The sequence below is a fragment of the Ochlerotatus camptorhynchus genome, unplaced genomic scaffold, assembly GCF_037179485.1.
Source record: "Ochlerotatus camptorhynchus isolate MF236.1 unplaced genomic scaffold, CSIRO-AGI_Acam_v1.1 ptg000336l, whole genome shotgun sequence".
Lineage (NCBI taxonomy): Eukaryota > Metazoa > Arthropoda > Insecta > Diptera > Culicidae > Ochlerotatus > Ochlerotatus camptorhynchus.
The window spans coordinates 1,619,939-1,646,530 of NW_027040824.1; the positions used below are offsets into that span (position 1 = coordinate 1,619,939).

Genomic DNA, 26,592 nt, shown 5'->3' on the forward strand with positions numbered 1-26,592 from the left:
AAAATAGACACTGTTCACCGCCAACGGCATCTGTACCATCGAATGGTCTCTTGACCATCGAATGGACTCGATAACCGAATTCGTTCTGCATAATTATTCGGTAGTTTATTCACGGTCTTGCGTAATGATCGCAACCGAATGAATAGTATCAAATCACGTGATGGTGGTGGTGTCTTGATTGCAGTATCCAAACGATTTAGCTGTTGCGTTGATCCTACCCCGGTCTGTATCCTTCGAACAGCTGTGGGTAAAGATAACGACACTTGGAAGAGTGATTAGTCTTGGTGCTATGTACTTACCTCCAGATAGCAAATCAGATATAGTCTGCACTGAGAATCACATCAGTTCTATTAGTACTGTACTCTCGAGATTGGACAATAACGGCCTCGCAATTTTATTTGGTGATTATAACCAATATTGATTGATTTGAAATACCCCTGCGAACAATTACCTAACCATCGATGTGCTACGCTCACCTGCTGTGCTCTCCTGGACGGTTTCAATCTACCGAATGCGTGATAATGTTTGCACCATCGTACAAATAAGGTTCCCGTTTCACCTGTGCATACAATGCCTTGGTTTTCTTTGCATGCACGTAACCTACAGCTCATACCGTAGTAGCCTGTGTTAAAAAAATGATTTACTTAGTTTGACAGTTGCACCATGACGAAGTGGCAGCGTATTCGTGATTTGTCCCACGCGCAAATGTCGCAAAAAGACATTTCAATCACCGTGGGAGTGTCTCGGTGGACCGTCAAAAGAGTTTTAGAACGAGAAAAGAAAGGACAGCTATCCGCGAAGGTGGCCACAGGTCGTCCGAGGTCAGCTCGGGTTCCGAGGGTTATCGCTGCGAAGGACATGTGGCCGCCATCCAGCCCCGATCTTAATCCGCTAGATTACTCAATATGGCGCGTCATGAAGGCCAAGGCCTGTTCTAAACGCCACCCGAGTACAGTAAGCCTCAGATAAACATTGACCCGTACCTGGAGAGAAATGGATCCAGACTACATTATTAGAACCTGCTGTGCATTCCGGAAGCGTGTGGAGGCTGTAATTGCAGCAAGTGGAAACTCGATCGATGATTAACATAGTTTAAGGCTCTGAGAAACATTCCCCCTTTGAATAAATAAAAAAAACTCGAAAACGAAATTTTTGAGATTTTTTTTAATTTTGACATTGCTTAATGGTGCAAACATTATCACGCATACGGTACATGGCTTAACACAAATCAACTCCGTAACGAATACCAACTCTGCTTGATCTCGTGTTGGTGAATGAAACTGCTTGGCTATAGTGCTCCGTTTTTGAAGTTGCCAATCTGTCTGTTTCCGTTCTCTTCGAAAATACTGTTGATGTGAAGGGTTTGAATTCTCACCAGGCTGATTTCAATGCGCTGGCTAACTCACTTTCCCAGGCAGATTGGCAGTTCCTTCCTCGTCTCCGTCTATTGACGCAGTTTTGGACTATTTTAATCAGGTTTTGAACCATGCAATAGCCGATTGCGTAACGTTACGCAGATCTGCTTCAAAACCACCGTGGGGCAATGCTAGATTACGGCACGTGAAGCGTTAAGTTCTAAAGCTCTTAGACAATACTGCCAAGCTATACAAGAATTTGGCGCAGTGATATGGTGCCCGTATCAAGCAGTTTGGATAACGAGGATTGAATCTGTTCAAAAGACATTCGTTCGTTACGCCCTTCGTCACCTTTCTTGGAATGATCCAGTGAACCTTCCACCCTATGCGGATCATTGTTTTATCCTGGATCTTGAAAAACTAGGCGAACATTTAGCCAGGCAGTAGTTACGGTAAAAGTGTTACTATGCGAAACCGACTCTCCCAGAATTTTGGCCTAGTTAGAAATGTACGCTCATGAGCGAGTTCTTTGAAATAGGAATTTCCTACATCCCGTGCTGTAAACTATGGCATACATGTTCCAATACGGTTCATGTCATCGCGATTCAACGATTTCTACACATTGTTTGACTTTAACTGTACAGCTGAAACCTTCCGTCACCGGATCCAGCGTAGGCCGATAGAAAGGTGATAAACGATTTGATACGTATCAGAAAGCAATCCACTAATGGCGTAGGTGAGTGTCTCTCCAATTATTTACATTGATTAAGCGTATGCTACCTGTTGTGTTTTTGTTTTTCATGATTCACCATAAACGGTGTGGCGTGGTGTTTTTACGCCTAAATCCTTACGGATTTTCCCATCATATATTTCATTAATACTTAAAGTCAGATGAAATTGTATCAAACAAATAAACATGTGGATCATATCATATCGGAGGTGCTTGCACCTTAGAGCATCATATATCCTTGAGGTTTAGTCAGTTGAAAGATTTTTCGAAATACAGGGTCTCTTGGAATTCATTGACCTGCACCAGGATGATACGGAACGTGACAATATGGTCCACACACACGGAATCCTGTCTTTGAAGAATCACGTCAATTTTCTTCTATATCCAATTAATGAAATCTTTGCAAAGAATTTTGAGAACAATAAGTACACAGTGACATGATGCTTCGCCAATTGGGATCTTAGGTAAATGCATATTCATAATCTGCATTAATAATGAAACCGAAATGCAAAATTTCATCAATTTTCGTACACTGGAACTATTTTAAATACGGGACATTAGTCAAAATCACCATCGTCCCCTCGGTATGATATGACTTTGTATGAGAGATAGCTGTCAATTTGTTAGTTAAGTGTCAAACAGTGAAGTTATTACTTTGCTTTAAATGTTGATTTATAAACCGTGTTAAAAGTCTATATGTTCGATAAAAATATCGTTGTATGTATGTATGTATGTAAGGTAGCCACCATCCCTTCGAAGATCTTGTCTTGTATGCAGCTCCACTTAATAGCAAGATCAATTTGAGCTACCGATCTGAATTCACAATATCGCTGTATGAAGGGCCAAAAACGGTGGGGTAGACCCGTAAGCAGAGGCACTTACGCGAAATCCACGGGAATTTAAGAATCTCCTTCCAACGATACGATCCAACAAATCGAATAACGCAATTCGCAATACTTATTAAGCTTCCTACAGGATGGTTTGTTAAGAAGGGCGCGTCAATCTCCATGAAACTGTTGGAGTAGAATTCACACCATCACAATCGAATCGGTAGGATAAAGAAAATGATAGTGTTTATTCCCTCCTAGACTCCGGTTGTCATACCACTCCAATCGTCCAGTTCCAGGTCAAATGATACCCTGATGCTCCCTCCCAATCCAGTATTTATTTATATATATATAGTAAATATATGTAATGGAGAAATGAAATATATCAGAACATTAAAATACGTAATAATGAAAATACATTTATATGGATACAAAAAACTGGTATTCCGCAATGAAAATAATAATTATTTTACATACAATATGATGCAGCTCTATGTCTCCTCAGCTCCAAATAAGGAAGATGTAACCCTGAAATTTCCAGGTTATATTATGCAAATACATATTTTTAGCTAGAATGATACTTGATATGTTTGTGTTGTGTTATGTTGTGGTAGAGCTTTTGATTAAACCCATGATATTCTGCTCATTAAGCAAAACCGATCCCTCTAAGGTTATCGAGCATCTCAAAACCAAAACACTAGATGGCAAAACATGATTAAGCCCTCACCTGGTATGTAATGAACAACAGAAATACGCGATAATTCATATATTTTCAGCATATGATGCAATATCACAACTGTTGATAAAAGGAACGGATCCCATCTTATTTAAGACCTGGATGACCTGAAATGTGTGTAACCGGGTTAATACTTATTTAAATGTAATGAAATATTGAAAATGCGTTATAATGCCATGTAACAAAATACAATAAACACAAGATTTTTACGAAACAGATAATGAACGATTCAGATTTCTTTTCAAGCTGGCACTATGCTTCCCTGGAGCCGCTCATAATAGCTAACATTAAGAATTAAGTATTATAAAATGTAATTTACAATAATATTAAATGATGTAAAGTCAATAATGAAAGATATGTAGTACTATAAACACTATACATATACGATAACCAATAGCTAGCTTAGCTTAGATTGACTGCACTTATCAATGGTTGCTACTCCGTGATTGATCAGAATCAGTGAAATTGTACAATGAATCAACTGAATGGGGCTGGAAGTGACCGTCCATTCTCATTGTACAAGTTTCAGTGACTCCATATGTTGTAGATCAATAACGGCGCCGGCCACGTCCTTGCAATCAGGTGCGAGTAGGGAAGGAATATTAGAGTGACATTTGTTGTTTGTGGGCCGTGTTTACCTCTGCACCCCAACAAAAGACACAGAAAAGGAGATTTTGTTAGTAAGTTGGGTTCGTTGGATCAGGATTCACCTTGATAAGTGATGCGACCATGGTTTTAAATGAATCAGTGTTATCATGCATTATACTTGGATTTGCCCGAAGCCAAAACCAAATGGGCCTTATTTCGGGTGTCACTACACGGTGATAATCAAGTGATACTCAGAATAAGAGCCGTGATTACCGTACAAATCAAATGGGAATCACTTCACCGTGACGACAAGTGACAACTTTTCACCGTGATGCGACACCCGTAATAAGCCCCATTATAATATAAATCTGAAGACCTTCCATCATCGAAATGCTGAAAATAAACTTAGAACATGAGCATGAGCAAAATTGATCGCCCGCGACTGCCAACACCAAAGAGCTGAAAACCAATTCAAACAAATCAAACAGACAAAACCAGGGTGAAAGCTGTAAGAGTGAATCATTACAATATAAATCTAGTGATGTTCCGTCATCAAAGAGCTGGAAGAAAACTCAAATAATTTAAATCAATAGATCCAGTCTGAATGAAGGCTGCAAAAAGAGAATAATTATACAGCAATGACCCCATTTTGTCAGCTAGCAAAGTATGTGTACCTTAAACATTCATCTTGAAGGAGGAAGGTATGAAATTACAATTATGTGGAATTATTGAAAAATAACAGTCTGATGCGCGGATAGATTGACCGGATCGCGTCATAACTGTAATGTGAATATTAGGAAGATTTATCATCATCAAACTATTCTTGAATTGACCTGGAAGAATGCTTGTGAATAATTGTTATACAGATAAATTAAATTGATAAACTAAATAAGGAATCTTTACAATGTGGATCCCCCACGGTCCTCTACTCAGTAAGCAAAAGCGGCAGCCACCAGGCGAGTCGAGCTGCTCAATTTAAATATTGAAACCTTATTTTGTGAAGTTCTTAAGAATACCGATTGAAACACAATGTAAACAATTTAAAGTTAAGAGTCTCATCCGAATCAAATGATTCCAAACGATACGCATTCATAGAAATTAAGTTTAAATAGACAAAAGTAGAAAAAAGGAACAATCTCATCAAATCAGTCCAACTGAATCCCTTGCAAGCAGCTGCTTGGTGTAGTAGCTCCGATCATAGACCCGCCCTACGGGGATCAATCCTCTGGTCGAATGTAGTCGATTGCTGCATGACGCGAACACGAAGCGACCGCTCACAAAATCATACAACGCGTAAACGATGTTCGATAAAAATATCGTTGTGCTCAGAAAACGAAATTTCTTTCAGATGATGTCACTGGTATTTTTTTAAACAAAATTAAATAAACCTATTGTCGCACACAGTCAGAATTCTTTGCGATCTTAACTATGATGCCCTGCGTCCAATCGGCAAATAAAACTTATTGAACATATGTTCGGTCTCCTAGAAAAGTTGTTAAGTCGATGTAACTTTGATGAGTGTGACTATGTCTCCAACCTCGACTACGACTCTAAACTTTCAGCAATATATAGTAAACATCTAATACACGTTAGCTGACTTTGCTCCAATTCGGTGTATCATTTCCGTTTCTAAATCCTTTCTATTTTTTTTTTATTATAGTCACTTTAACACTCTTGGGTCATTTGTGACTTGTCCGGGGTGAGATTTGAACCCGTGACTTTGGCATGAGAGGTATGGATGCTAACCACTACGCCGGGGTCGCCCCCAAATAAATCCTTTCTAATTGAAATTCCTAAGAACATAACCTAACCTTGGGGCAATCGAAGATTATACCAGTTGTTCTATCAGTAACATAAATACTACTGCAGTCACTTCAAGATTCATTGAAGATGATGAATTTGTAGAAGTTGGAGATATTCAACATCTGCGTCTGCATCCTTATCATTCTGGGTCAAGGTATTACCAACTCTCTACTGCTCAACCGGAATCAACAATCATAATAAACTAGCCGTTATTTTCAATGTCACTGAACTTTGTCTTATGCCATATCTAGGCAAGAACAGCATAGAAAAATGACCAAACATCAAAGCAAGATTGACCCCCCTCCCCAACCACTCTTTAAGCCCCCTGAATTGAATTTATCAAACAATTCACTACGGCGCTGTGCAATTTAAAACATTTTTATCTCGGCCAACCAGTAAAAGGCATTGGAATGCCACCACTTTGAAATTGCTTCGAGTATCATTCGCCACATTTGCGTTTTCCCCTACCTCTGCTGTACCCACTTTTATGTATTATTCATTATTTTCATTATTATTTTTAATGTTCCTTTCTTTGGCGAAACAGTACTCTGCTAGAGCGTTTTCCTGCGTTTTTTTAGTGTGAAGGATCTCGACTGTCTTATGTACGTCTTGTTCGAGTAAAGAAGGAACCCAAGGATCGTCTTACATGCCCACTACCCATCCAGTATCGATGTGTTTTTCGTGGAAATGGAGAGAAGTGAGCAAGTTACTCGAGTTGATGAAGCTTTTTCCGACGACAGTGGGTGGGTGAGATATCAAAGAGGGGGGTAGAAGGTAAGGAAGTATAAAAATGAGCGAAGAAAAAAGGCATATTTTTATGTACTGCGATGACACGGTGAGTAGGAGTAAAAGAGAGCGAGTGACTTACCACCACTACCGCAGAAACCATCCTTGGGTATGGTTGTGGCATCCTGCCACGAGGAAGCAAATTTTCCGCGAGAGCGAGAGTGAGCGGCAATTTTCTTGCAAGATTTTTATTTTCTGCGACGTTTCCCCGTCTCTGGGAAGATTTTTATTCTGTCTCGCCACCACCGTCGGTAGGAGCCAACCCTCGCGCGTTCACTCTTTCCATGCTTCACCCTGGTGGTGTGGTCGATGATATTCGCAATCGCTATACCGCAGCTCTTCGGTTTGGGTAAGTTCAGAGGACACAACGAAGACGTTGACGAAAGACGGCGGGATGCTGGCTGCTGGCTGGTGCAACTCTATCAGCTCTCGGGAAACCGATGTGTGTGCGTTCGGCGCGGGACGATACAGGGGTGTGGGTTGGAGCTCGGTTGTTTATTTTTTTCCAACCTGCTCCTGTTCTCTCTTCTGTTCGTCTCTACTCCTTACCAGCCGATTTTTTCCTTCCCAACCCACCGACCACGATACAACCACACACCAGACCACCACATCTCGATATTCCGTGGAAGCGCAGGACGAGAGGCCACAAGGCATTGGTTGCGTGTTTCGGTATCTCACTCATCATCATCATCAGTGGCACCGCACAGTTACCGCGATCGTATACCGCAGAAGGCAGTCAGCTAGGTGCCGTGCGCGTTCCAGTTAACCAGAAGGCCGTCGTGCATTGAACACCAGAGTGAACACTTTTTCCGTCGCAGTCGTCCTGCTTTGGTTGGCATGTGGAATATTTTTCGATGTGGATTATAGATTTCCGAAACAATCGTGTTCGCCGCGTGTGATTTAGTGGAAAATATCGTTGATGTGATGAAAACCGTGACCGACTGTGGATTAAGTGAGGAATAAGCCAAAGTGATGATTGGCCTGAATGTCAACTAAATGTAATTTGTGTGATACTTGCTTCAAGTGAATGAACGAATAAAAGCTGAATACATTGGATTAAAGTCTTACGCGACGAATGTCTTGGATTGCAGGCTTGGAAATTTGATTGGCATAGCAGACACAGTAATAAGAAACGCACATTATGACTCAAAAATGTTTGCGATACCTGTTGCAACTTCTAGAAAAAAATGTCTCAGTACATTTTGTGAGACCGTTCGTAAACATTGGTCTTTTGCTGGTGAAAAATATAAACATTGACTGGAAGCATTTATTGTGAAAAAAAAAATCTTTTAAAAGTATTTGGAAATTTACCAACTGCAAACAGTGGTTTAAAATCCATAACCATTTTGGCAAACATTTTAGTTTTATTAACAGATCAATGCCATGGAGTTTCAGGAAACCCACAACTGTGATGAAGCTCTAACCATACTGAAAGTGACCGGATCGATTTCCTCGTCCAGTCAAATATGTTTTTGAGTTCGAAATGTATCTGATACCAAACATTTTTTGGTAAGCCTAGGAGGTTCTCAATTTAGTGCTCATATAACAATAATTTGCGGTCCAGAATAAACTTTAAGTGTGGGACGACATAATCGTAGAAAAAAATGGTTGATTGTGAAGCCAAGGCCTGCCTCTATTTTCTCTAATAACCACCTCTAGATAAAAATAAGCTCAGCACCATAAGCCAAAAATAGGCCGATTATGATACGTTGAGTGCTATAACTTGAATTTATTGTATTTTCACTGCATATGGGAGGGATTTTGTAACAAGCTTGACATTTGTGTATGAAAAATCAAAATGTTTTATGGGAAATTTCATACTGCTACAGTCACTTCCCCGTAACTCGATATGAGAGGGACCGTCAAGTTATAAACTTATTGAAGCAACCTTGGAAAACTAGAACTGGCATCCATAGAAAAGGCTGTGAAGAAATCACAACAAATTTCAAATTGTGTTAGCCTAATTTGACATACAATTCTGTACGTAATTTTGGCTAAAAATTGGAAAAAATAAGAGATTTTTTCACTGAGAGCGACCCAATTCAACTTATTTGCAACTACAACCTATTGCGGATGCTGTATGGCAAATTTTGAGACCATCTTTAAAAGGGTATTAAGAGTTTTAAAACCTTGAAATAGTCAAAAATATACTGTAACTTTGCATCATAAAAACTAGATAATGCACTCTCCAAGACCTCATTAGAGGAACTAATTCTTACATGAGACTAGTCCTTTTTTTTTGGTTTGTTTCTCTTTGTTAAGTTTTAATGAAGAACACGACACACATAATCACACTGTTTTTAATTTTTTTTTATGGATTTGGAAGAAACATCCTATTTACAACTTATTTTCAATACAGTCCTTAGCTTTGAATAAGGGCACGTGTCAATGTCAAAGCCTAATAAATTTCAATCGGAAACAACTTAGGATAGTTCTTTCATTCAGTGTAACTTTGATTTTTTTTTTCAAAACATTTCACTTTTCAGATTTTTAAACTTTATCGGTTTCTTTTCTTCGATGCTGGTCTGAGTTCTGCACAAAATAAGCCCACTTTTCAATTTGTATTGTCACAAATCGAGTAAGTGAATTTTTGTGTTGTTCTCATATGTTATTTTTATGTTTGTATGTCACTTATTACATGTCAGATCTTAATTTCGGTTACTTTTAGTGAGGATTATAAGGATTTTCCACCAACGAAACTTTACCCACGCAAACAGGCGTAACGTTTAAATCAAGATACCAAATTGCATGACATTTTCAGAGAAGATTATTTTGAGAGTACTCAAAGGGTGAAAAATATGTCAAACTTAATAAAAAAAAACTGCAGCCTAGTTTCTCATAAAAAAAATATATTTTCAAAACCATCAATTGAAAAAACTTCAACTCAATTTTTTAAACAAACCTTGTAGGGCCATTTTACCGCGAACCGAAGTTTACAGACGTAAACCAACAAAATGAACAGGTAAGGGAAATTCTACTCAATCCGATTGTGTTTAAGGTTTGTGAATGTAGGTTTGGTTTCCGAAAAATGGCCTTAAAAAGTTTGTTTACAAAATTGAGTTGAGGCCTTTCAATTGTTGGTCTTACTTTGAAAATGTTGCACTGTTAGCAAAATAGCGAAAATAAAAATTAATTTTTGAATCAACCTTCTCCGATTTGCATTGACGTAGCTAGAAAATTTATATAGAGATGGTCGAGGGGGGTCCGTTGCCTTTTTTTTTCGTTAAACTACGGTTAAATAAAAACTCACGAAGATGCTATTCAATCAAATAGGGTCAAGGAAACTTGTTTTTGTGTATTTTTTATGTGATCTGTGATGACATTGAGTCTTACTAATATTTTCAAGGTTTAACAAATTTGATTATATTTATTTCATGACAACAATTGGGACCTTGATTGTGAGAGTTTACTGATTTTGAACAAGCTGTGATCGTTTGTTCATGCTTTTTGTATTGAAATCACTAAGCGCCCAGATTTCTTAAATTTAAACATCTCAAACGTAAGAAAATTCTCAGAGCTAGGTTATTCCATGAATTTAGAACAAGCTTTATTTTAGATTTTGATTATTTCATCATCAGTTAAATCTCAGACATAGGACAGAAATAGAAAATGAAATTCTAGAAGTTTGAATTTTATAATTTTATAAAATGTTGGCTTCGAAACATGGTAAAGTGCACGCATAATAAATTTCATACATTTCTAACTTACGAAAATGTGCAAGATATATTTCCATGAAAAATTCCTAACATTCTGAATGTTGTGAGAACCTAAACCCATAAGTTTTCAAGATTTTGATAATAGATATCTCTAATACAGATTATAAGCATAAGTTCTTCGAATACAAATGTAAATAAAACGCAACTTAGTTAGATCACTAGTCATAATTCTATATCCTGTAACTTGTGCAACGTTTCATGAACATCTTTAAAACTCCCTTTACAAGTGTTCCTCAACTTCTACGAAGCTCACTGAATTTATTCCAAATGCCATATTTATTCCATCTCTCTTAATCTTACGAAGAGCTTTGCACTTCTGGAAATATACCTATAGTCTTCAAATTTTCTTTAACATCTGGAAAATTTCTTAAAATTTAACGAAGTTCCCAAAACCTCTAAAAAGTTCATAGAGATTTTTTGAAGTAAGATCTGTTACAAACACTAACGCAGCTTCCAAACTGAAGCGAGGATCCCTGAAGTTCTTAGAAGTTTATTGAACTATTTTTAGATCTTCTACCAAATTTCCTGAACTTTTCAAAAATCCTTACACTTATTTGAAGTTTTACGCCGCTCCTCAGCATGCTACAAAATTCTCAAACCATCTACAAACAGAGAGTAACATTTTCAAATTTGTATGTTTTGTGGAAGCTGTCATTTGTGCCTTTGAAGTTTCACGCTAAGGCTTAAAATTATCTTTTTACGGATTTGGAAGGAACATTATGCTTACAACTTATTTTCGATACAGTCCTTAGCTTTGAATAAGGGCACGTGTCAATGTCAAAGCCTTGTAAATTTCAATCGGAAACAACTTAGGATAGTTCTTTCATTCAGTGTAACTTAAGGCCAAAGTGCAATGACAGCGGAAGCGGAACGGCAGCGGCAGCGGAAAAGCCCGATCTGTGTAAGCCTACTTGTCGGATTGAAAACTAGTTAGAACCAGATCGACTTCGGTTAGGCATATTGATATAATTTGTGACAACTGTCAAATTCTCCGTTTCCATTCCGCTTCCACTCACATTGCGCTTGGGCCTTTAGAATTGTTTTTTTTTTCAAAACATTGTACTTTTCAGGTTTTTAAACTTTATCGGTTTATTTTTTGTACAAAATAAGCCTAATTAGAGCAAGTGAGTTTTTGTGTTATTCTCATATGTTCTTTTTACGTTTGTATACCACTTCATACATGTCAGATCTTTATTTCGGAAACTATAAGTGATGATTATAAGGATTGTCCACGAACAAAAGTTAACACACAAAACAGACGTTACGTTTACATCAAGACACCAAATTACATGACATTTCCAGAGAAGACTATTTAGAGAGTACTGAAAGGTTAAAAAATATGTCATACTTAATAATAAAAAAAACTGCAGCCCGGTTTCTCATAAAAAAATAATTTCAAGTCCAACAATTGAAAAGGCCTCAACTCCATTTTGTAAACAAACCCATTTAGGGCCATTTTGTCGCGAACCGAAGTCCGCCAACGCAAAGCAACAAAATGAACAGGTAGGGGAAATTCTCCTCTACCCGATTGTGTTTTATGTTTTCAAATGTAGGTTTTGGTTTGTGAGAAAATGGCTTTACAAGGTTTGTTTATATAGCGGCGCCGGTGGTGTAGTGGTAAACGTGATTGCCTGTCACCCCAGCAGGCCTGGGTTTAATCCCAGTCGGCGCCGCCGGGATGTTCTGAGGCATAACATCTCTGATCACGCCTTCCTTCGGGGGGAAGTAAAGCCGTTGGTCCCGGGTTCCTGAGTTGATGTGTCGATAGGTAGGGTCCAGGTGTGGAAGTTGCCTCCCTGGCATCGGTAGCATTGGTTCTCAGCACGGAAAACAAGATCAACGGAAAATACATCAAGGAGAAAAAAGGTTTGTTTACAAAATTGAGTTGAGGCCTTGCAATTGTTGGTCTTAACTTGAAAATGTTGCACTGTTAGCAAAATAGCAGAAAAAAAAAATAATTTTTGAATCGACCTTCTCCGATTTGTATGAAAGTGGGCGTAATTGTTTGTTATGGACAACGATTCACATTTTTGCTAAAATTAGGCCATATTGGATCTTGAATTTTTTTCAAAATGGTATTGGCGCATTTTGAAATTTTCTGGAAAAGCTGTGGCGAACCAAATTTAATTAGAAATGAAGGGCGGATTTCTTTATTGGGAATGAAAAGTTTGTTTTTGTTTCTATATGCTTTTTTATTATTAAAACATATTGTTAACATAACATAACATGTGCATGCTGCCGCTGGAAGCATAATTTTCCCATGTGTATATGAAACTTCATATAACATGGGACAATTATGCGTCCACCGGCAGCATGTAAATCAGTTAAAATATTCAATGCGACGGCTGAACTTGCTTGCCTTTGCACAAAGTATCAAATCTCGTTAGTTTGGAAATTGCTACACGAATCTCCGTCTCGATATCGAGCATTGAGCGATATTTGGTTTTCATAGCAGCCACTGCCGAGAATCCTGTTTCACAAAGAAATGAGGTTGCAAATGGAATCGGAACACGTAAAGCTTTCACGCTGATACGTGGATAATCCGTTTTTGCGTGACTCCACAACTCAACCAAGAGTTTTGCAAGAAAAAGATGAGCTGCATAAACCTTGTAAACTCTGCATTTTGTATGCAGTATTTTACACAGCTCAAGCATTTTCTTGAAAACAGATCTTTCCGAAAAGATAGCTGCAAAATATTGACTCTTTTTCTTGTAAAAATCGGTTCAAAATATTCGTTAAATTCGTCAAATTTAACAGCATATAAGGGCTTTGTCTCAACAAATTCGATAATCGAATCTTCTCATAATTAACCACTTTAACGACCGTGTCCACGACATCACTAATATCTTTGGTCAGGCACTCCGTTGCTAAAGCTTTTCTGTGATTTATGCAGTGTGTCGATACAGCATTCGGTGCTTTCCTGCGAATCCGTGCTTGCAATCCTTAAAAACGACCTGACATGGCACGAGCTCCATTCGTGCACATCCCGACGCAGTTTTTCCAAGGAATACCATGTTCAACCATGTAATAATTGAGTATTTCGAACAGTTCCTCGTCGGATGTTCCTCCTGAAATCGGCTTGCAGAACAGCAAATCTTCACAAAAGATTACCTCGTGAATGAATCATACGCAGCAGATCAGGTGCCCGTTTTTTAGGTTAACCGTGGCTTCGTATTCTTTGAGTTTGACCAAATCCACGAGCTGACAGTTGATATCCTTGGCCATGTCATCGATCCTTCGACGAATAGTGTTGTTCGAAACAGGTACCTTCAGCAGTTGTTGACTTGCCTGCTCCCCAATCATGGATGAAACAAGATCAAAAGTGGCTGGCAAGATCAGTTCTCCTGTGGTTTTATGCGGTGTTTTACACTGAGAACACGATACGCCACTTTGTACGATGCCAGAAACGCGTTGTTGTTAACGTGGTGTTGTCGCGAAAATGAAGCTGTTTATTTTCGGCCAATTTGTGATGGAAATTTTCTCTGTCCTTGTTGACTAAATTTGGGTGGCGGGTTTCCAAATTAGGCTTGCTGGAAAGCATGGATTTGACCGAAAGAAATTTTAGGCACACAACACATTGAGGACGATCCTCACCATTTGCCACACTATGCGTAGAACCAAACTCAAGATAACTGTCGTCGTTTTTCCGGACCATCTCTTTGCTTTCGTCGACCTGCCCTACATCGTTTGGCTGCTTCGAAATCAGGAATCGCTTCATGTTAACTCTGTAGAAATGAAAACATAATTTTATCTCTAAAACAATTATTTCTTTTTGAGCACTCCCTAACCCTATTTAGGTCAATAAAATTTCAACAAAAGTATTACTCGAGCTTCAAAAATTTAGAGCAAAAACAAAAACAGACTGCTCCGTGTCAAATTTGGCGCGCGTTTGTTAGTTTTTCAATAGGACTCCGTTGTCGCCTTCCTTTGCACTTCGCTCTCTCCGTTCTCACTCCACAAAGCAATCTGCGCTACGCACAGTACACACTTAAAATCAATTGCACATATTACGTGTGTCTTTCACAGATAATGAAATCACCAGAGTCACATCTAGTTCATACCACGTTTGTTTTTTTTTTTGCAAATCTAAGTAAAGTACATGCGAGCATTGCAATGCATTTCATTCAGATTAGAATTAAATAACAACTGCGGAATTTAAATGAATTTGAAAAAAATTAAGTTCTCTAGCTGGATTTCAATATATATTTTTTATCATGCATGTAATGAGCCCGCGACGCACCTGGGAAAGCTCCGCGGCGCCTAGGTTGGGTAGTACTGCCATACACACTTGTAAACTGACAACAATTTTAGAACAAGAACTTTTGGTAATTTTTCAAATTTTTGTCGATAAACTTTTTTGGGTATTTTTATACAGAAACTTATTTAACCCTCTGTTACTCGCGCTGTTGTACTTTGTACAACACATATGAGTTTTCCATTGCCATTTTGTTGCTGAGTTACCAATCAATCTGAAATCAACGAGTATTCCTCAAAAAACTTGTTTTGACCTAAAAAAGCTAAACTTTGATTACAGTAAACACCTAAAAATGCGGATAATAGGGAAAATGTAAATGGAAACCGCGTAAACTGTGCCCATACTACGTGGGATTTGACTTAATTGATTACAACATGGAATGTATCGAGATCCTGGCCAGATATAAAGTTACTGTTTACGACAAAGTTATTCAGGAGATCATAGTCTTGTCGCTGGCGGACAGTAGTTCAGAATTTTCTCACTACGTAGCGCTAGTATACCCATGAAATTCTCGCCTGTGATATATCTCGAGATCCTGACCAGATAGAAAGTTACTGTCTTTAACAAAGTTTTTCAGGAGGTCAAAGCCTATTGGTTGGTGCTCAATAGTTCAGAATTTTCTCACTACGCGACGCTAGTATATACGTGAAATTCTCATATAAAATATCTCGAGTTCCCAACCAGATAGAAAGGTATTGTCTTCGGCATAGTTGTTCATGTGGTCAAGGCTTTTTCGCAGGTGGACAGTAGTTCAGAGTTTTATCACTTGGCGACGCTACTATACATGTGAAACTCTTGCATATAAAATATCTCTAGATCCTGACCAGATAGAAAGTAAATGTATTCGGAAAAGTTTTTCAGGAAGTCCAGATCTTTTTGTTGGGTGACAATAGTTCAGAATTTTCTAGCTATGCGGTGCTAGTATACACGTGCCTTTCTCGCATATTCAATAGTTCGAGATCTTGATCAGCTAGAAAGTTGCTGTCTTCGGCAAAGTTGCTTAGGGGGTCAACACATTTTGGCTGGTAAACAGTAGTTAAGAATTTTCTCACCCGTGGCGTTAGTATCCATGTACACTTCTCGCATATGCTATATCTCGAGATCCTGATCAGATAGAAAGTTACTGTCTAGAACAAAGTTGTTCAGGAGGTCAAGGTATTTTGGCTGGTGGACAGTAGCTCAGAATTTTCCATCTGTCTGGTCTGGTCAGGATCTCGAAGCAAGCCACATGCGTGAATTTTACGTGTATTGTAGCGCTACGTAGTGATAAAATTTTGAGCTACTGTCCACCATCCAAAAAGTCTGTACCCCCTCAACAAATTTGCAATAACTTTCTATCTGCTCAGGATCTCGAGCTATTGTATATGCGAGAATTGCATGTGTATACAAGCACCAAGTAGTGAGAAAATTTTGAACAACTGTCCACCAATGAAAAGATCTTGACTTCCTGAACAACTTTGCCAAAGACATTTACTCTCTATCTGGTCAGGATCTAGTGATGTATCACATGCGAAAACTTAACATGTATACGAGTAATACCTAGTGAGAAGATTCTGAACTACTGTTAACCAGCTAAAAGGCTATGATCTTCTGAACAGCTTTGCCTAAGACAGTAACTTTCTATCTACTCAGGATATCGAGCTACTGTATATGCAAAAATTGCACGTATATACTAGCGCCACGTAGTGATAATTTTCTGAACTTCTCCACCAACAAAAAGGCCTTGACCTTCTGAACAATTTTGCCCAAGACAGTAACTTGCTATCTGGTCAGGATCTCGAGATATTTAATATGAGAATTTCACGTGTATACAGCGCCGCGTATTGAGAAAATTTTGAACTATTGTGCACCAAAAAATAGGCTTTGATCTCATGAAAAACTTTGTCGACGACAGTAACTTTCTATCTGGTCATGATCGCGAGATATATTACATGCGATAATTGCACATGTACTCTAGCGCTACGTGGTGAGAGAATTCTGAACTACTCTCCACCAGCAAAAAGATTATGATCTCTAGAACAACTTTGCCAAAGACAGTAACATTCTAGCTGGTCAGGATCTCGAGATTTTCCATGTTGTAACCAATTAAGTCAAATCCCACGTAGTACGGACACCGTTTACGCGGTTTCCGTTCACATTTTCTCTATTATCCGCATTTTTGGGTGTTAACTGTGATAAAAGTTTAACTTGTTTAGTTAAAAACAAGTTTTTTAAGGAATACCCGTTGGTTTTATATCGATTGGTAGCTCGGCTGCAAAATGGCAATTGAAAATTCATACTGTTGTACAAAGTACAACGCGCGAGTACTCGTGTTACAAAAGTTGGCGCGAGTAACAGAGGGTTAAATGTTTGAAGATAACTTTTCGAGTTTAAATTACATGATACAACGTTGAAAAGTTCATTTTTTTCCAAAACGATAAAGTGGTCCTAAGAATTTCTTAAAAATTTGTAGTTTTGATCCTTATCGCAAAATTTTGAATCCGTATGTTTGGTTTTGTCATTAGGGTGGTAAAAAAAATCGATTTTGTTTTCAAAAAATATTTTTTTCAAAAATTCACATCTTTTGAAACACTGGGCCAATTTAAAAAATCAACATTTGAAATGAATGGTAATTAAAAATAATTTTTAGGAAAAAAACTGAACGATATTTAAAAATTGGGATGGGTGTTTTCATATTTTTCCTTAAAAATTTAGGCTTTTTTACACAGCATATATAAAAATCAGCGATGTATTTTTTTTCGTTTTTGAGTTAAATTTTGAGTTTTAAGTTTTCACTCAGAATCCATGCGATTGATACACAAGCGCTGCATTTTCGAGCGAAGGTGGAAACAACGCATAGAAAAATAAGCAAATACACAAACCTTCTGAGGATAGATCGTTAGCAATCTCAGAGTATTAACCGGTTTTATAGTATTATAGTATTTTACCGGTCGTATGAGAATATGGGGAGTTACTAATCTTATTGATATGTTGTATCCGGGAAAAAAATACTTGCATTTTTCTTTACGCAGAACAAATGGTAATAAAATGTTAGCTGGAATTTTTTACATCTGATATATCTTACGAGATCTGCAACTTTGGTTCTTACAACCAGTATGTATAATGTTTTCTTAATTTTCCTAAAGTTCTTGCCTTTTTGATCACGATCAGAGGACTCCCAAATTATTTAATTTTCTGTGGATATTGTTCTTGGAACATATGTAAAGCACCTGTATTTTTTCTGAAGTAAATCAAATAACCCTAAAGTTCCATAAATTTCTCTAATTTTTTCAGATGCTTATGGCACTGCCCTTATGAAATCAGACATTTACTTAAAATATTTAAACATAACTGAAGGTTTCTGGAATTCCGTGAAGTTCTTGTAAATTTCCAGAAATTAAATTGACCAATATAGCCTATCGTAAAGTTATCTTATTTTCTAATTTTTGCTAAGATCATGAAACTAACCTGAAGTTCTTGGAGCTTAGTCATAAAGATCGTTAAACTAACGCTAAAGCTCTGAACTTTCCTGCAGTTCTCGGATCCTCGCTGAAGTTTATAAAAAAAACCCAGATATTTCCTTAAGCTCTTGGATTTTGAAGTTTCCCTTATGTTTTCGAAATTGCTCTTAAGAAATTTGAACTTCTCCGTTTTTTGCTGGACTTCCCTGAATTTCTCAGAACTTCTATTAAGTTCCTAAAATTATCCTGACATCAATGGATTTGTCCTGAAGTTCTCAGATAGGGGAAACAGATGTAATGTAGGCCTAAATGCCCCTAATTTGGGCCCATACATAAATTCAGCAATCGACTTAATTTTCAATAGCAGCCAAAAATATCCATAAGTACAGTCCTAATGACGTGTTCATCTAGTTAAAATAGCAGATTTTTATCGATGGGCACTGGCGTGCACAGGGTGGGGCACGATGAAGCAATTGTCCCCTTTTACAAATAAGATTTTTATTTCCACACTTACATAATTATGATATAAAATAACTTGATTTCTTGATACCTTGATTTGAACCTAAAATAACTTCATTTATAAAAATAAGGGGTCTGAACACCGTTTACTGCTTCAATTCCTTTGAGATGGTGACTGAAAATTGCACCACAAAGGTGCATGACATTTGACATTTTTTGTTCAAAAATTGCAACACAGTGGTGCATACAAAAAATTTCGGGTGTAATTTTTTTTAAAGTGGAGGGTTAAAAGAAGAGAGTTAATTTAAAGTTGAAAAAAAATAACCTCCGTGGTGGTAAATAGAAGAAAAAGCTTCTTATTGAATATTTCTGGTGTAAAAATAAAATCGAGGTGGTGCATGGAGGGACTAATCAAAATGAAAGTTAAAAAAAAATGATTCACGCTAAAAATTTGGAGGTGCACATTTCACTGAAAATTTCTGGTGGAAAGTTCGCTACACTGTGGTGAATGTAGAAACAAGGTTTATTCATTTTTCTGGTGCATAATTTGCATCGTTCTGATGAATGCAAGCTTCATTGGAATTTCGTGGTAGGGGGCGACCCCGGCGTAGTGGTTAACATCCATACCTCTCACGCCAAAGTCACGAGTTCAAATCTCACCCCGGACAAGTCACGAATGACCCAAGAGTGTTAAAGTGACTATAATAAAAAAAAAATCGTGGTGGAAAGTTTCCATGAAGAGGCTAAGCCAGAAATAGCACCACAAAAGTGCATGGTTAAACAAGCTTTCCTGAAAATTTTTGGTGCACCGTTCTGGTGAATGGAGGAGCATGATTTATTGAAAATTTCTGGTGCCAAATTTGCATCGCTTTGTTAAATGAAATGAACGGAAAATTTCTGGTGGAAAACTTGCACTGGTCTAGTAAATGAAGGCACAAGTTTTTTTTTTTAATTAAGCTATATTGAAAATTTCTGGTGGAAAACCTGCACCGTTTTGGTGAACGGATGGGCAAGCTTTTTGGAAAAAAATTGATCTAAAATTTGAATCCTTCTGCTGAATAGAGAAACTAACTTTAATAATAATTTCTGGTGTAAAATTTGCATCATTCTGATGATTGGAGGAAGCTGCTTTACTGAAAATTTATAATAATAAACCTGCAACATTCTGATGATAGGAGAAGCAAGCTATATATTGAAAATGTCTGGATGAAAATGGAAAAAGGAAATCTGCACCAATCAGAAGTTATGGGAAGCAATTTTTATTGAAACTTAATGGTGGAAAATGTGCATCGTTCGGATCAATTTAAATTTTCTGGTGCAAAATGTTATAAAGGCAAGTTTGTATTGAATATTTCTGGTGTAAGATTTGCAACAATCTGTTGCATCTGGAGAGGCAAGCTGAATTGAAAATTCCTGATGTAAAAATTGCACAGTTCTGGTGAATGGAGGGGCAGGCTTTATTGGACATTTCTATTAGAAAAACTACAACGTTTTTTTGTAAATAGGCGGGCAACTTAAACTTTACATCCGAGGAGAACCTCAAGGGTAATGAATTCTGAGGACAGTTCTTAAAGAAAAGATTTCTGGGATGATTTCTTGAAAATTTTGCGAATAATTTCTAGTGAATCCTGCAGATAGTTCCAAGATAATTTCAAAATGAATACTGAGAGGATCAAATTTTGAATGAAATTCCAAAGGGATGTTGAGTAAAATTTGAAGGATAATTTCAAGCTCATTCTGCAAAGAATTTCCGGAGAATGCAAAGAAAATTCTTCTGAAACTTTAGGGGAATTTCAGTTTCAAGGTGTTGTGAGAAAAAAAAAATCTAAAATATTCCGAGAAGAACCTCAAGGACATTCAATTCTTATGACAGTTCCAAAATATTTCTGGGGAGAATTCAAAGAAAATTCTGCGGTTAGTTTCTAGTGCATCTTGCAGATACTCCCAAGATAAGTTCAAAAAGAATACTGAGAAAATTAACTGTTGAGTGAAATTCCAAAGGGATTTTAGACAAAATTTCAAGCGAATCCCGAAGATAATTTCTAGCTCAATCAATTCCAAGATGTTCTGAGTAAAAAAATTAACAAAGAGTTTTAAATATAATTCCAGTGGACTTCTGAGAAGAATTTCAAAAGAGCTCTTAGGAGAGTTTAAAAAAATCCGAGAAGAAACTCAAGGATATTCAATTCTGAGGACAGTTCCAAAAGATTTCTGGGGAATTTTCCAAGAAAATTCTACGTACAGTTTCTAGAGAATTCTGCAGATAGTTCTAAAATAATTCCGAAAAGAATACCGAGAAAATTGAATTTTGAGTGAAATTCAAGGGAGTACCGGTCATTTCTGGCTCATTCCGGGAATAGTTTTTTGAGGAAATTCAAATTCAAAAAGAGTTCTAAAAATTATTCCAGAGGACTTCTGAGAAGAATTTCAAAACAACTCATAGAATTATAAAAATTTCGAAAAGAACCTCAAGGAATTCTGAGGATGGACTTTTTCGCAACTGTACAAAGTTTATAGCTTTTGGATTCCCTAATTGCCAATTGCCATTGAACCTTGGTATATTGTTGCCTTACTAAAAAATCGTCTGAAAATTTCAAGTCATTTGTTACCGTGGTTAAAAAGTTATAGCTGTTTATGTGCGTTGTAATAAATTCGGGTTTGTCCTTAATATCATCTCTAAAACATGTTGAATGTTCGGCATCATTTTCTGTCACCCTGACTGGCTCTACTTTGGGACGGTTCATCATCGACATCGTCGATGGGATTAAATTGCCAATTTCCACTGGCTGTCTGAAAGCAGTTTGCATTGAAGAAAATGAACCACCACCGGAGCAAAAATTAAATAAAATTTGCTAAATTAAACCGTAGACAAACAGTGGTGGATGGACAGCACCATCTCTCACACAGTTTGGAGTACTCCCCTTTCCCAGATTAAATGCACCATAGAGAAAAAAAAATGCCCCTTCTTAACAAGATGCCTGTGCACGGTAGTGGTGATGAGCCCAATCTTAGATCCATAAGCCAACATTAGAGCCATTTCCCCTATATACACATAAGAATTGTGGTTGAAAATTTTTGAAACTTTTGGATTCGAATTTGTAATATTTTAATAAACATTTAAGGGAGCTTATAGAATCTTGATGAAGACAAACTATATCTTATGTTTTATGTTTGCAAAGCAATTTTTCTCATATGAGTGAATAGTAAGGGGGCACAGCTTTTATAAGAGAAGCGCACGTAGATCGATATTTTCGCCCCCAGTTAGTTTTGATGAAAAAAAAAAACAAATCGGGCTTCGGAGCTGGTTACTTATGCAGTAATCATGGGTATCCACCACTACAGGCCTGGTGCAGAACTCACTACTGTAGGAAAACATGTACTAGAGTTGAAGGTGACAATGAATATGTAACGTTGAAGCCTTCTCTTGAGAATGAATGGTTCAACTATATATTAGAAAACGAACATGTTCCACCATTGTTAATATTAATGAGTTTGCCAGTTCAAATCACATCCCACCGACAACCTCGATCAATCAGCCCGCAGTAAACTAAATCCCATCAAGTTAAAAACCTCCTGCTCTGTGTAGTTTGCGTTTAGCGCAAATGTGCGGTATTGGTTATTACAAAATTAATTTATTTAAAATGCATGCATCGACCACTCCAAAAACCATCCCTTGCTTCAAGCCGCTACCAAAGGTCCACCCATGTTCGGAGCTTTTGTTTCACGCGGTAGTGGCAGTGAGTGATGTTGATGAAAAATCGATGGTTTGACTTTGCTCATAACAAACACACGCCACCGCGGATCGGTATATGCACAAAAATGGGATTAGATGGGAAATCATGTTGAAACAATAGATTTTTGGTTACTGCGGAAGCTAGTGGGAGGGATTAGTGGACATAGCTTTTGTTTTTTGGAAGCTTAGCCACTGCTGCAGTGACCACTGCGGACTGTAGTCCTGCCGGATTGCAACAATTGCGAGGAGGGTTGGTGATTTTTTTTTTGCATTTTAGAATTTGTGTTTTCTGCTGCGGAAGTTCATTAATATTACTGAACACTCAAATATTTGCTCCAGCTTGGAGGCTGGAGGTATTTTTTTAGCCTCTGGTTTGTGAAATTAACTGCGTGGTAAGCCGCACCTGTTTAGAGCAAAATATGCACAGGTGCGTTTGTTTGCAGGATGCTTGTCATTATTTGAAATTATGGTAAATACTAAACATTTGCATGGATTGGTGATCTATGTTGCATACTGTTTCCAATTAATTATAAATATTGGTTTGCTTTCAACATAAAGTGGTTCGTGGTTGCAAGATGTTTCAAAAACATTTTTCAAAATTATTAGATACAAAGTATCAATATATGTCACAATTTAAGTTTTCAAAAAAGTCCATCATTTGCAAGAAGACATTCGTCGTCAGGTACACACAGCTGTTAATATTATTGATCTCGACGATTCATTAATGAATTATTTGTGATTTATAGTATAATTATAAGTATTATTGCATTGCTAACAACAAAGAATGAAACTTGTGCACAGTCATGAATGCTGACCGATGTTCAAAAAACGGAAAACATCAAAGTGTGAAACAGATTGATCATCAAAACATCCACAGCTAAAAGAGAAAAAAAACATGCACTTGGCCACTTCGGAGGTGACCTCCACAACTAACCCTACGTCGATGGAGCTTAATGGAAACAGTGTCAAAAGTGGTGGGACGAATGCCGACAGTGCTAACAACAATGGAACCACTGAAAGCAATTCGAAGCATCAACCACTAACAGCGGAAACTTTGGCGGAACGCACCATCGAAGGCCTGCTGGCGGACCATCCCGGAGAGCTAATCCGCACCGGATCACCACATGTGGTAAGATCAGTTTGGTTTTGCTGTTGTTGTTGTGAAAATACCCTTCCCACCGTTTGATGGGACTGTTGAGACATGTCTGTGGGACCAAATAAATTATTTCGGCCAAAATTATACCCGATCCGCACACTCGTAGATTCACACTACAGGCAATTTTAGTAAGGATGGAGCCAATATATATGTGCACATACATGACAGTCCCCCGAATGGGACTGTGGCTGCTTTCTCCGTTTTTGGTTATCCTTTACAATCAATTTTCGGTTGCGGTATAATCAACCAAAAACGTTCTCGGTTTTGCGTCTCTGGGTGTTTGGGAGTTCGACTATTAAAATTGCACAGGCCGAGAGACTTGTATGTGTGAATGTTTGCACCAAAATCTGCCACCAAAGGGGACACGTGGTGAGGGACTGAGGAAAATCAATAAAATATTTCATCGCTGGGTGTCCTTTCAGCCGCCGCCATTATTGTCCTCTCGGTTCCAAGCCAGTTCGTGCCCTGCGGTGCCGCATCTTGTGGAGTTATAAAATTTGGGATTCTGTCCCTCTTGGTACCGTTTTGCTACTACTGTAGTCGCGTGCGTAGGTACAATACCACTTTCTTGCCATGTTTGGTTTGAGTTTTTACGGCCACCAGTCCGACCATGAAACCCCTGAACCGAGCTTCGGTCTCGTTAGTGAAAGCACAGTGGAGTGGAGTTAAAAGTCGGAATAATTAAAAACTTAAACGACACTGCAAACTGGCTAGGCAGACGGCGGCCGTGGCGTCGGGTCTTGCCAAGTTTTACTTCTCGTAGGAAGAGATAAAGACTAGTGAACCTTCATCAGTAATATCTTTCTTCCACGAATGGCAGCTTTAAGAGTGTTTCCCCAGCACATTGTGAAATTTACATTTCAGGTGCACCTGAAAAAGTGGGAATGGAACAATCAATAAATAATTTGAACATCTGTGTTAAAGAACATAGTCCAAGGTAACTATACTTATATTTAGAAAATCACACTTTAAAAAATATTTGTGCAAACAATGCACATACAATGCTTTCCAGATTTTGTTAACCCCCCTCTACAAAACCATACAATTCAGACTAAAGTTCACTCGATTGCTGCCGAATATAACAAACCTATAAAAATAAAATGAGATTTACTGTTACAGTGACCATGTTCTTCTTCTTTGGGCTTCATTATTTCCCCACTGGGACTTTACGCTGACTCTCAACTTAGTGATCTCTTTCAATTTTGAATTAATATTATTGTGTGCCAAGTACAATCATGCTCTATGCCTATGGGAAGTCGAGAAACTTTTCAACTCGAAAAATTCCGGGACTGGGAGGCGGAAATCGAACCCAGCCACCTATAGCATGGTCTTACTTTATAGTTGCGCCTTCTCCGACTGAACTAAGGATAACCATCTTAATATTACTGAACACTCAAATAAACTGGAGCAAAGATTGAAAATGTTCATGCAATACAACAAAAATCCAATCAAATTCATGGGTTTCAACAGTCAAAACATGGTATTTGATTTACTGTAAAATTAAAACTTTATTAAGTATCTTAACAGTATACAATATCGATTTGTTCTAACAGATTTGGTTCCATTACAGCAATTTTTATTGCACAGTTATGTTGGAAAACAAAATTCATGTTTTCTCTGGTTCAATAATTGCATTATTTATTTTAATAAAGGGAAAGTGGACAAATTTTACAACCCCATGCTCCTCACTGCTTTTTCGATCTGTATTGACACTTGATCCCCCCTTTTATGATATGCATTTGAATATTAATTTTTAAACGGTTCTTAATGTCGAATGTGTGAAAATGTTGAGGAATCAAATCTCCTCACAAATAGTTTTATATTTTTCATTCCTACATCAGGTTAAAGTGTATGTAAACCTTGGGGGATCAATTGTCCTTTAACTGAGATTTCAATTTCATTTCAAACTGATAAAAAAAAATCAACGGAAAGAGCAATAATTCAATGATTTTCATCGATTCAATTGATTTACAGCTTTATCCCGTAAAAGCCCGTTTCCAAGAGATTCCATGGCCGATTAAAATGACTTTTTTTTTCAACATCATTCCGGTGAGTGGTTCTTACATTTGTTGGGTGTTACTCCCCCCCCCCCCTCAGGACCCTCCTTCTTTTCTATAGATTCAAGATGTATTGGCACGGGGGTGTTTTTTTCAATCTTTATCATATATCTTACATATCATCGCAACAACATATTAATTTATTTCATGGAACTCCCGGAAATGATAAAGAACATTCATAAGATCTCATGCCAACCATGGAATCGGTTCCGGATGTTCCGGATTATGGTTCCATATGGTCAAATTTATTGTCTGTCATAACAATATCAAGCAACATATAAAATCACATCTTTTTGACGAAATATGACCAATGGCATTCAAAACTACGTTCACAGAGCCATATGGCCACCGTTAAACCAGTCCAGATATTCCGGATTATGGTTCTGTATGGTCAAATTTGATATCGCTCATAACCATACCAAGCGACATATCAAATCACATCTACTCGACGAAATATGACCAATGGCACTCAAAACTACTACTAAAGAGCCATAAGGCCACCATGAAACCGGTTCCAGATATTCCGAATTATGGTTCCGAATGATCGAATTTTATACCTCACAGAACCATATCAAGCGACATATCAAATCACATCTACTCAACGAAATATGATCAATGGTACTTAAAACGACTATCACAGAGCCATATGGCTACCATAGAACCGGTTCCGGATATTCCGGATTATGGTTCTGTACGGTCAAATTTGATATCGCTCATAACCATACCAAGCGACATATCAAATCACATCTACTCGACGAAATATGACCAATGGCACTCGAAACAACAACTATAGAGCCATAGGGCCACCGATTTCCGATATTTTGTGAAATAAGTTGAGAGAACGAAAACGGAATTCTCTTTCGGGAAGCTCTGTTGACGTCGTTTTGAGTGCCTTTGGTCATATTTCGTCGAGTAGATATGATTTGAAATGTTACGTGATATGATTCCAAA

The 26,592-nt window shown here is 37.7% G+C and overlaps 1 protein-coding gene and 1 pseudogene across 1 annotated transcript in view; one reads left to right on the top strand and one right to left on the bottom strand.

Moving 5' to 3' along the window:
* Nucleotides 1-214: 214 nt before the first annotated feature.
* On the bottom strand, nt 215-14,259 carry LOC135708861 (zinc finger BED domain-containing protein 5-like; annotated as a pseudogene).
* A 9,064-nt stretch (nt 14,260-23,323) lies between these two features.
* The window catches only part of RunxB (Runt related B), a 170,287-nt gene continuing 167,018 nt past the window's right edge, over nt 23,324-26,592 (top strand). The window contains exon 1 of the mRNA XM_065230996.1: nt 23,324-23,557. Within this exon, the coding sequence (XP_065087068.1) occupies nt 23,324-23,557 (234 nt within the window). The remainder of the gene's footprint in view (nt 23,558-26,592) is intronic.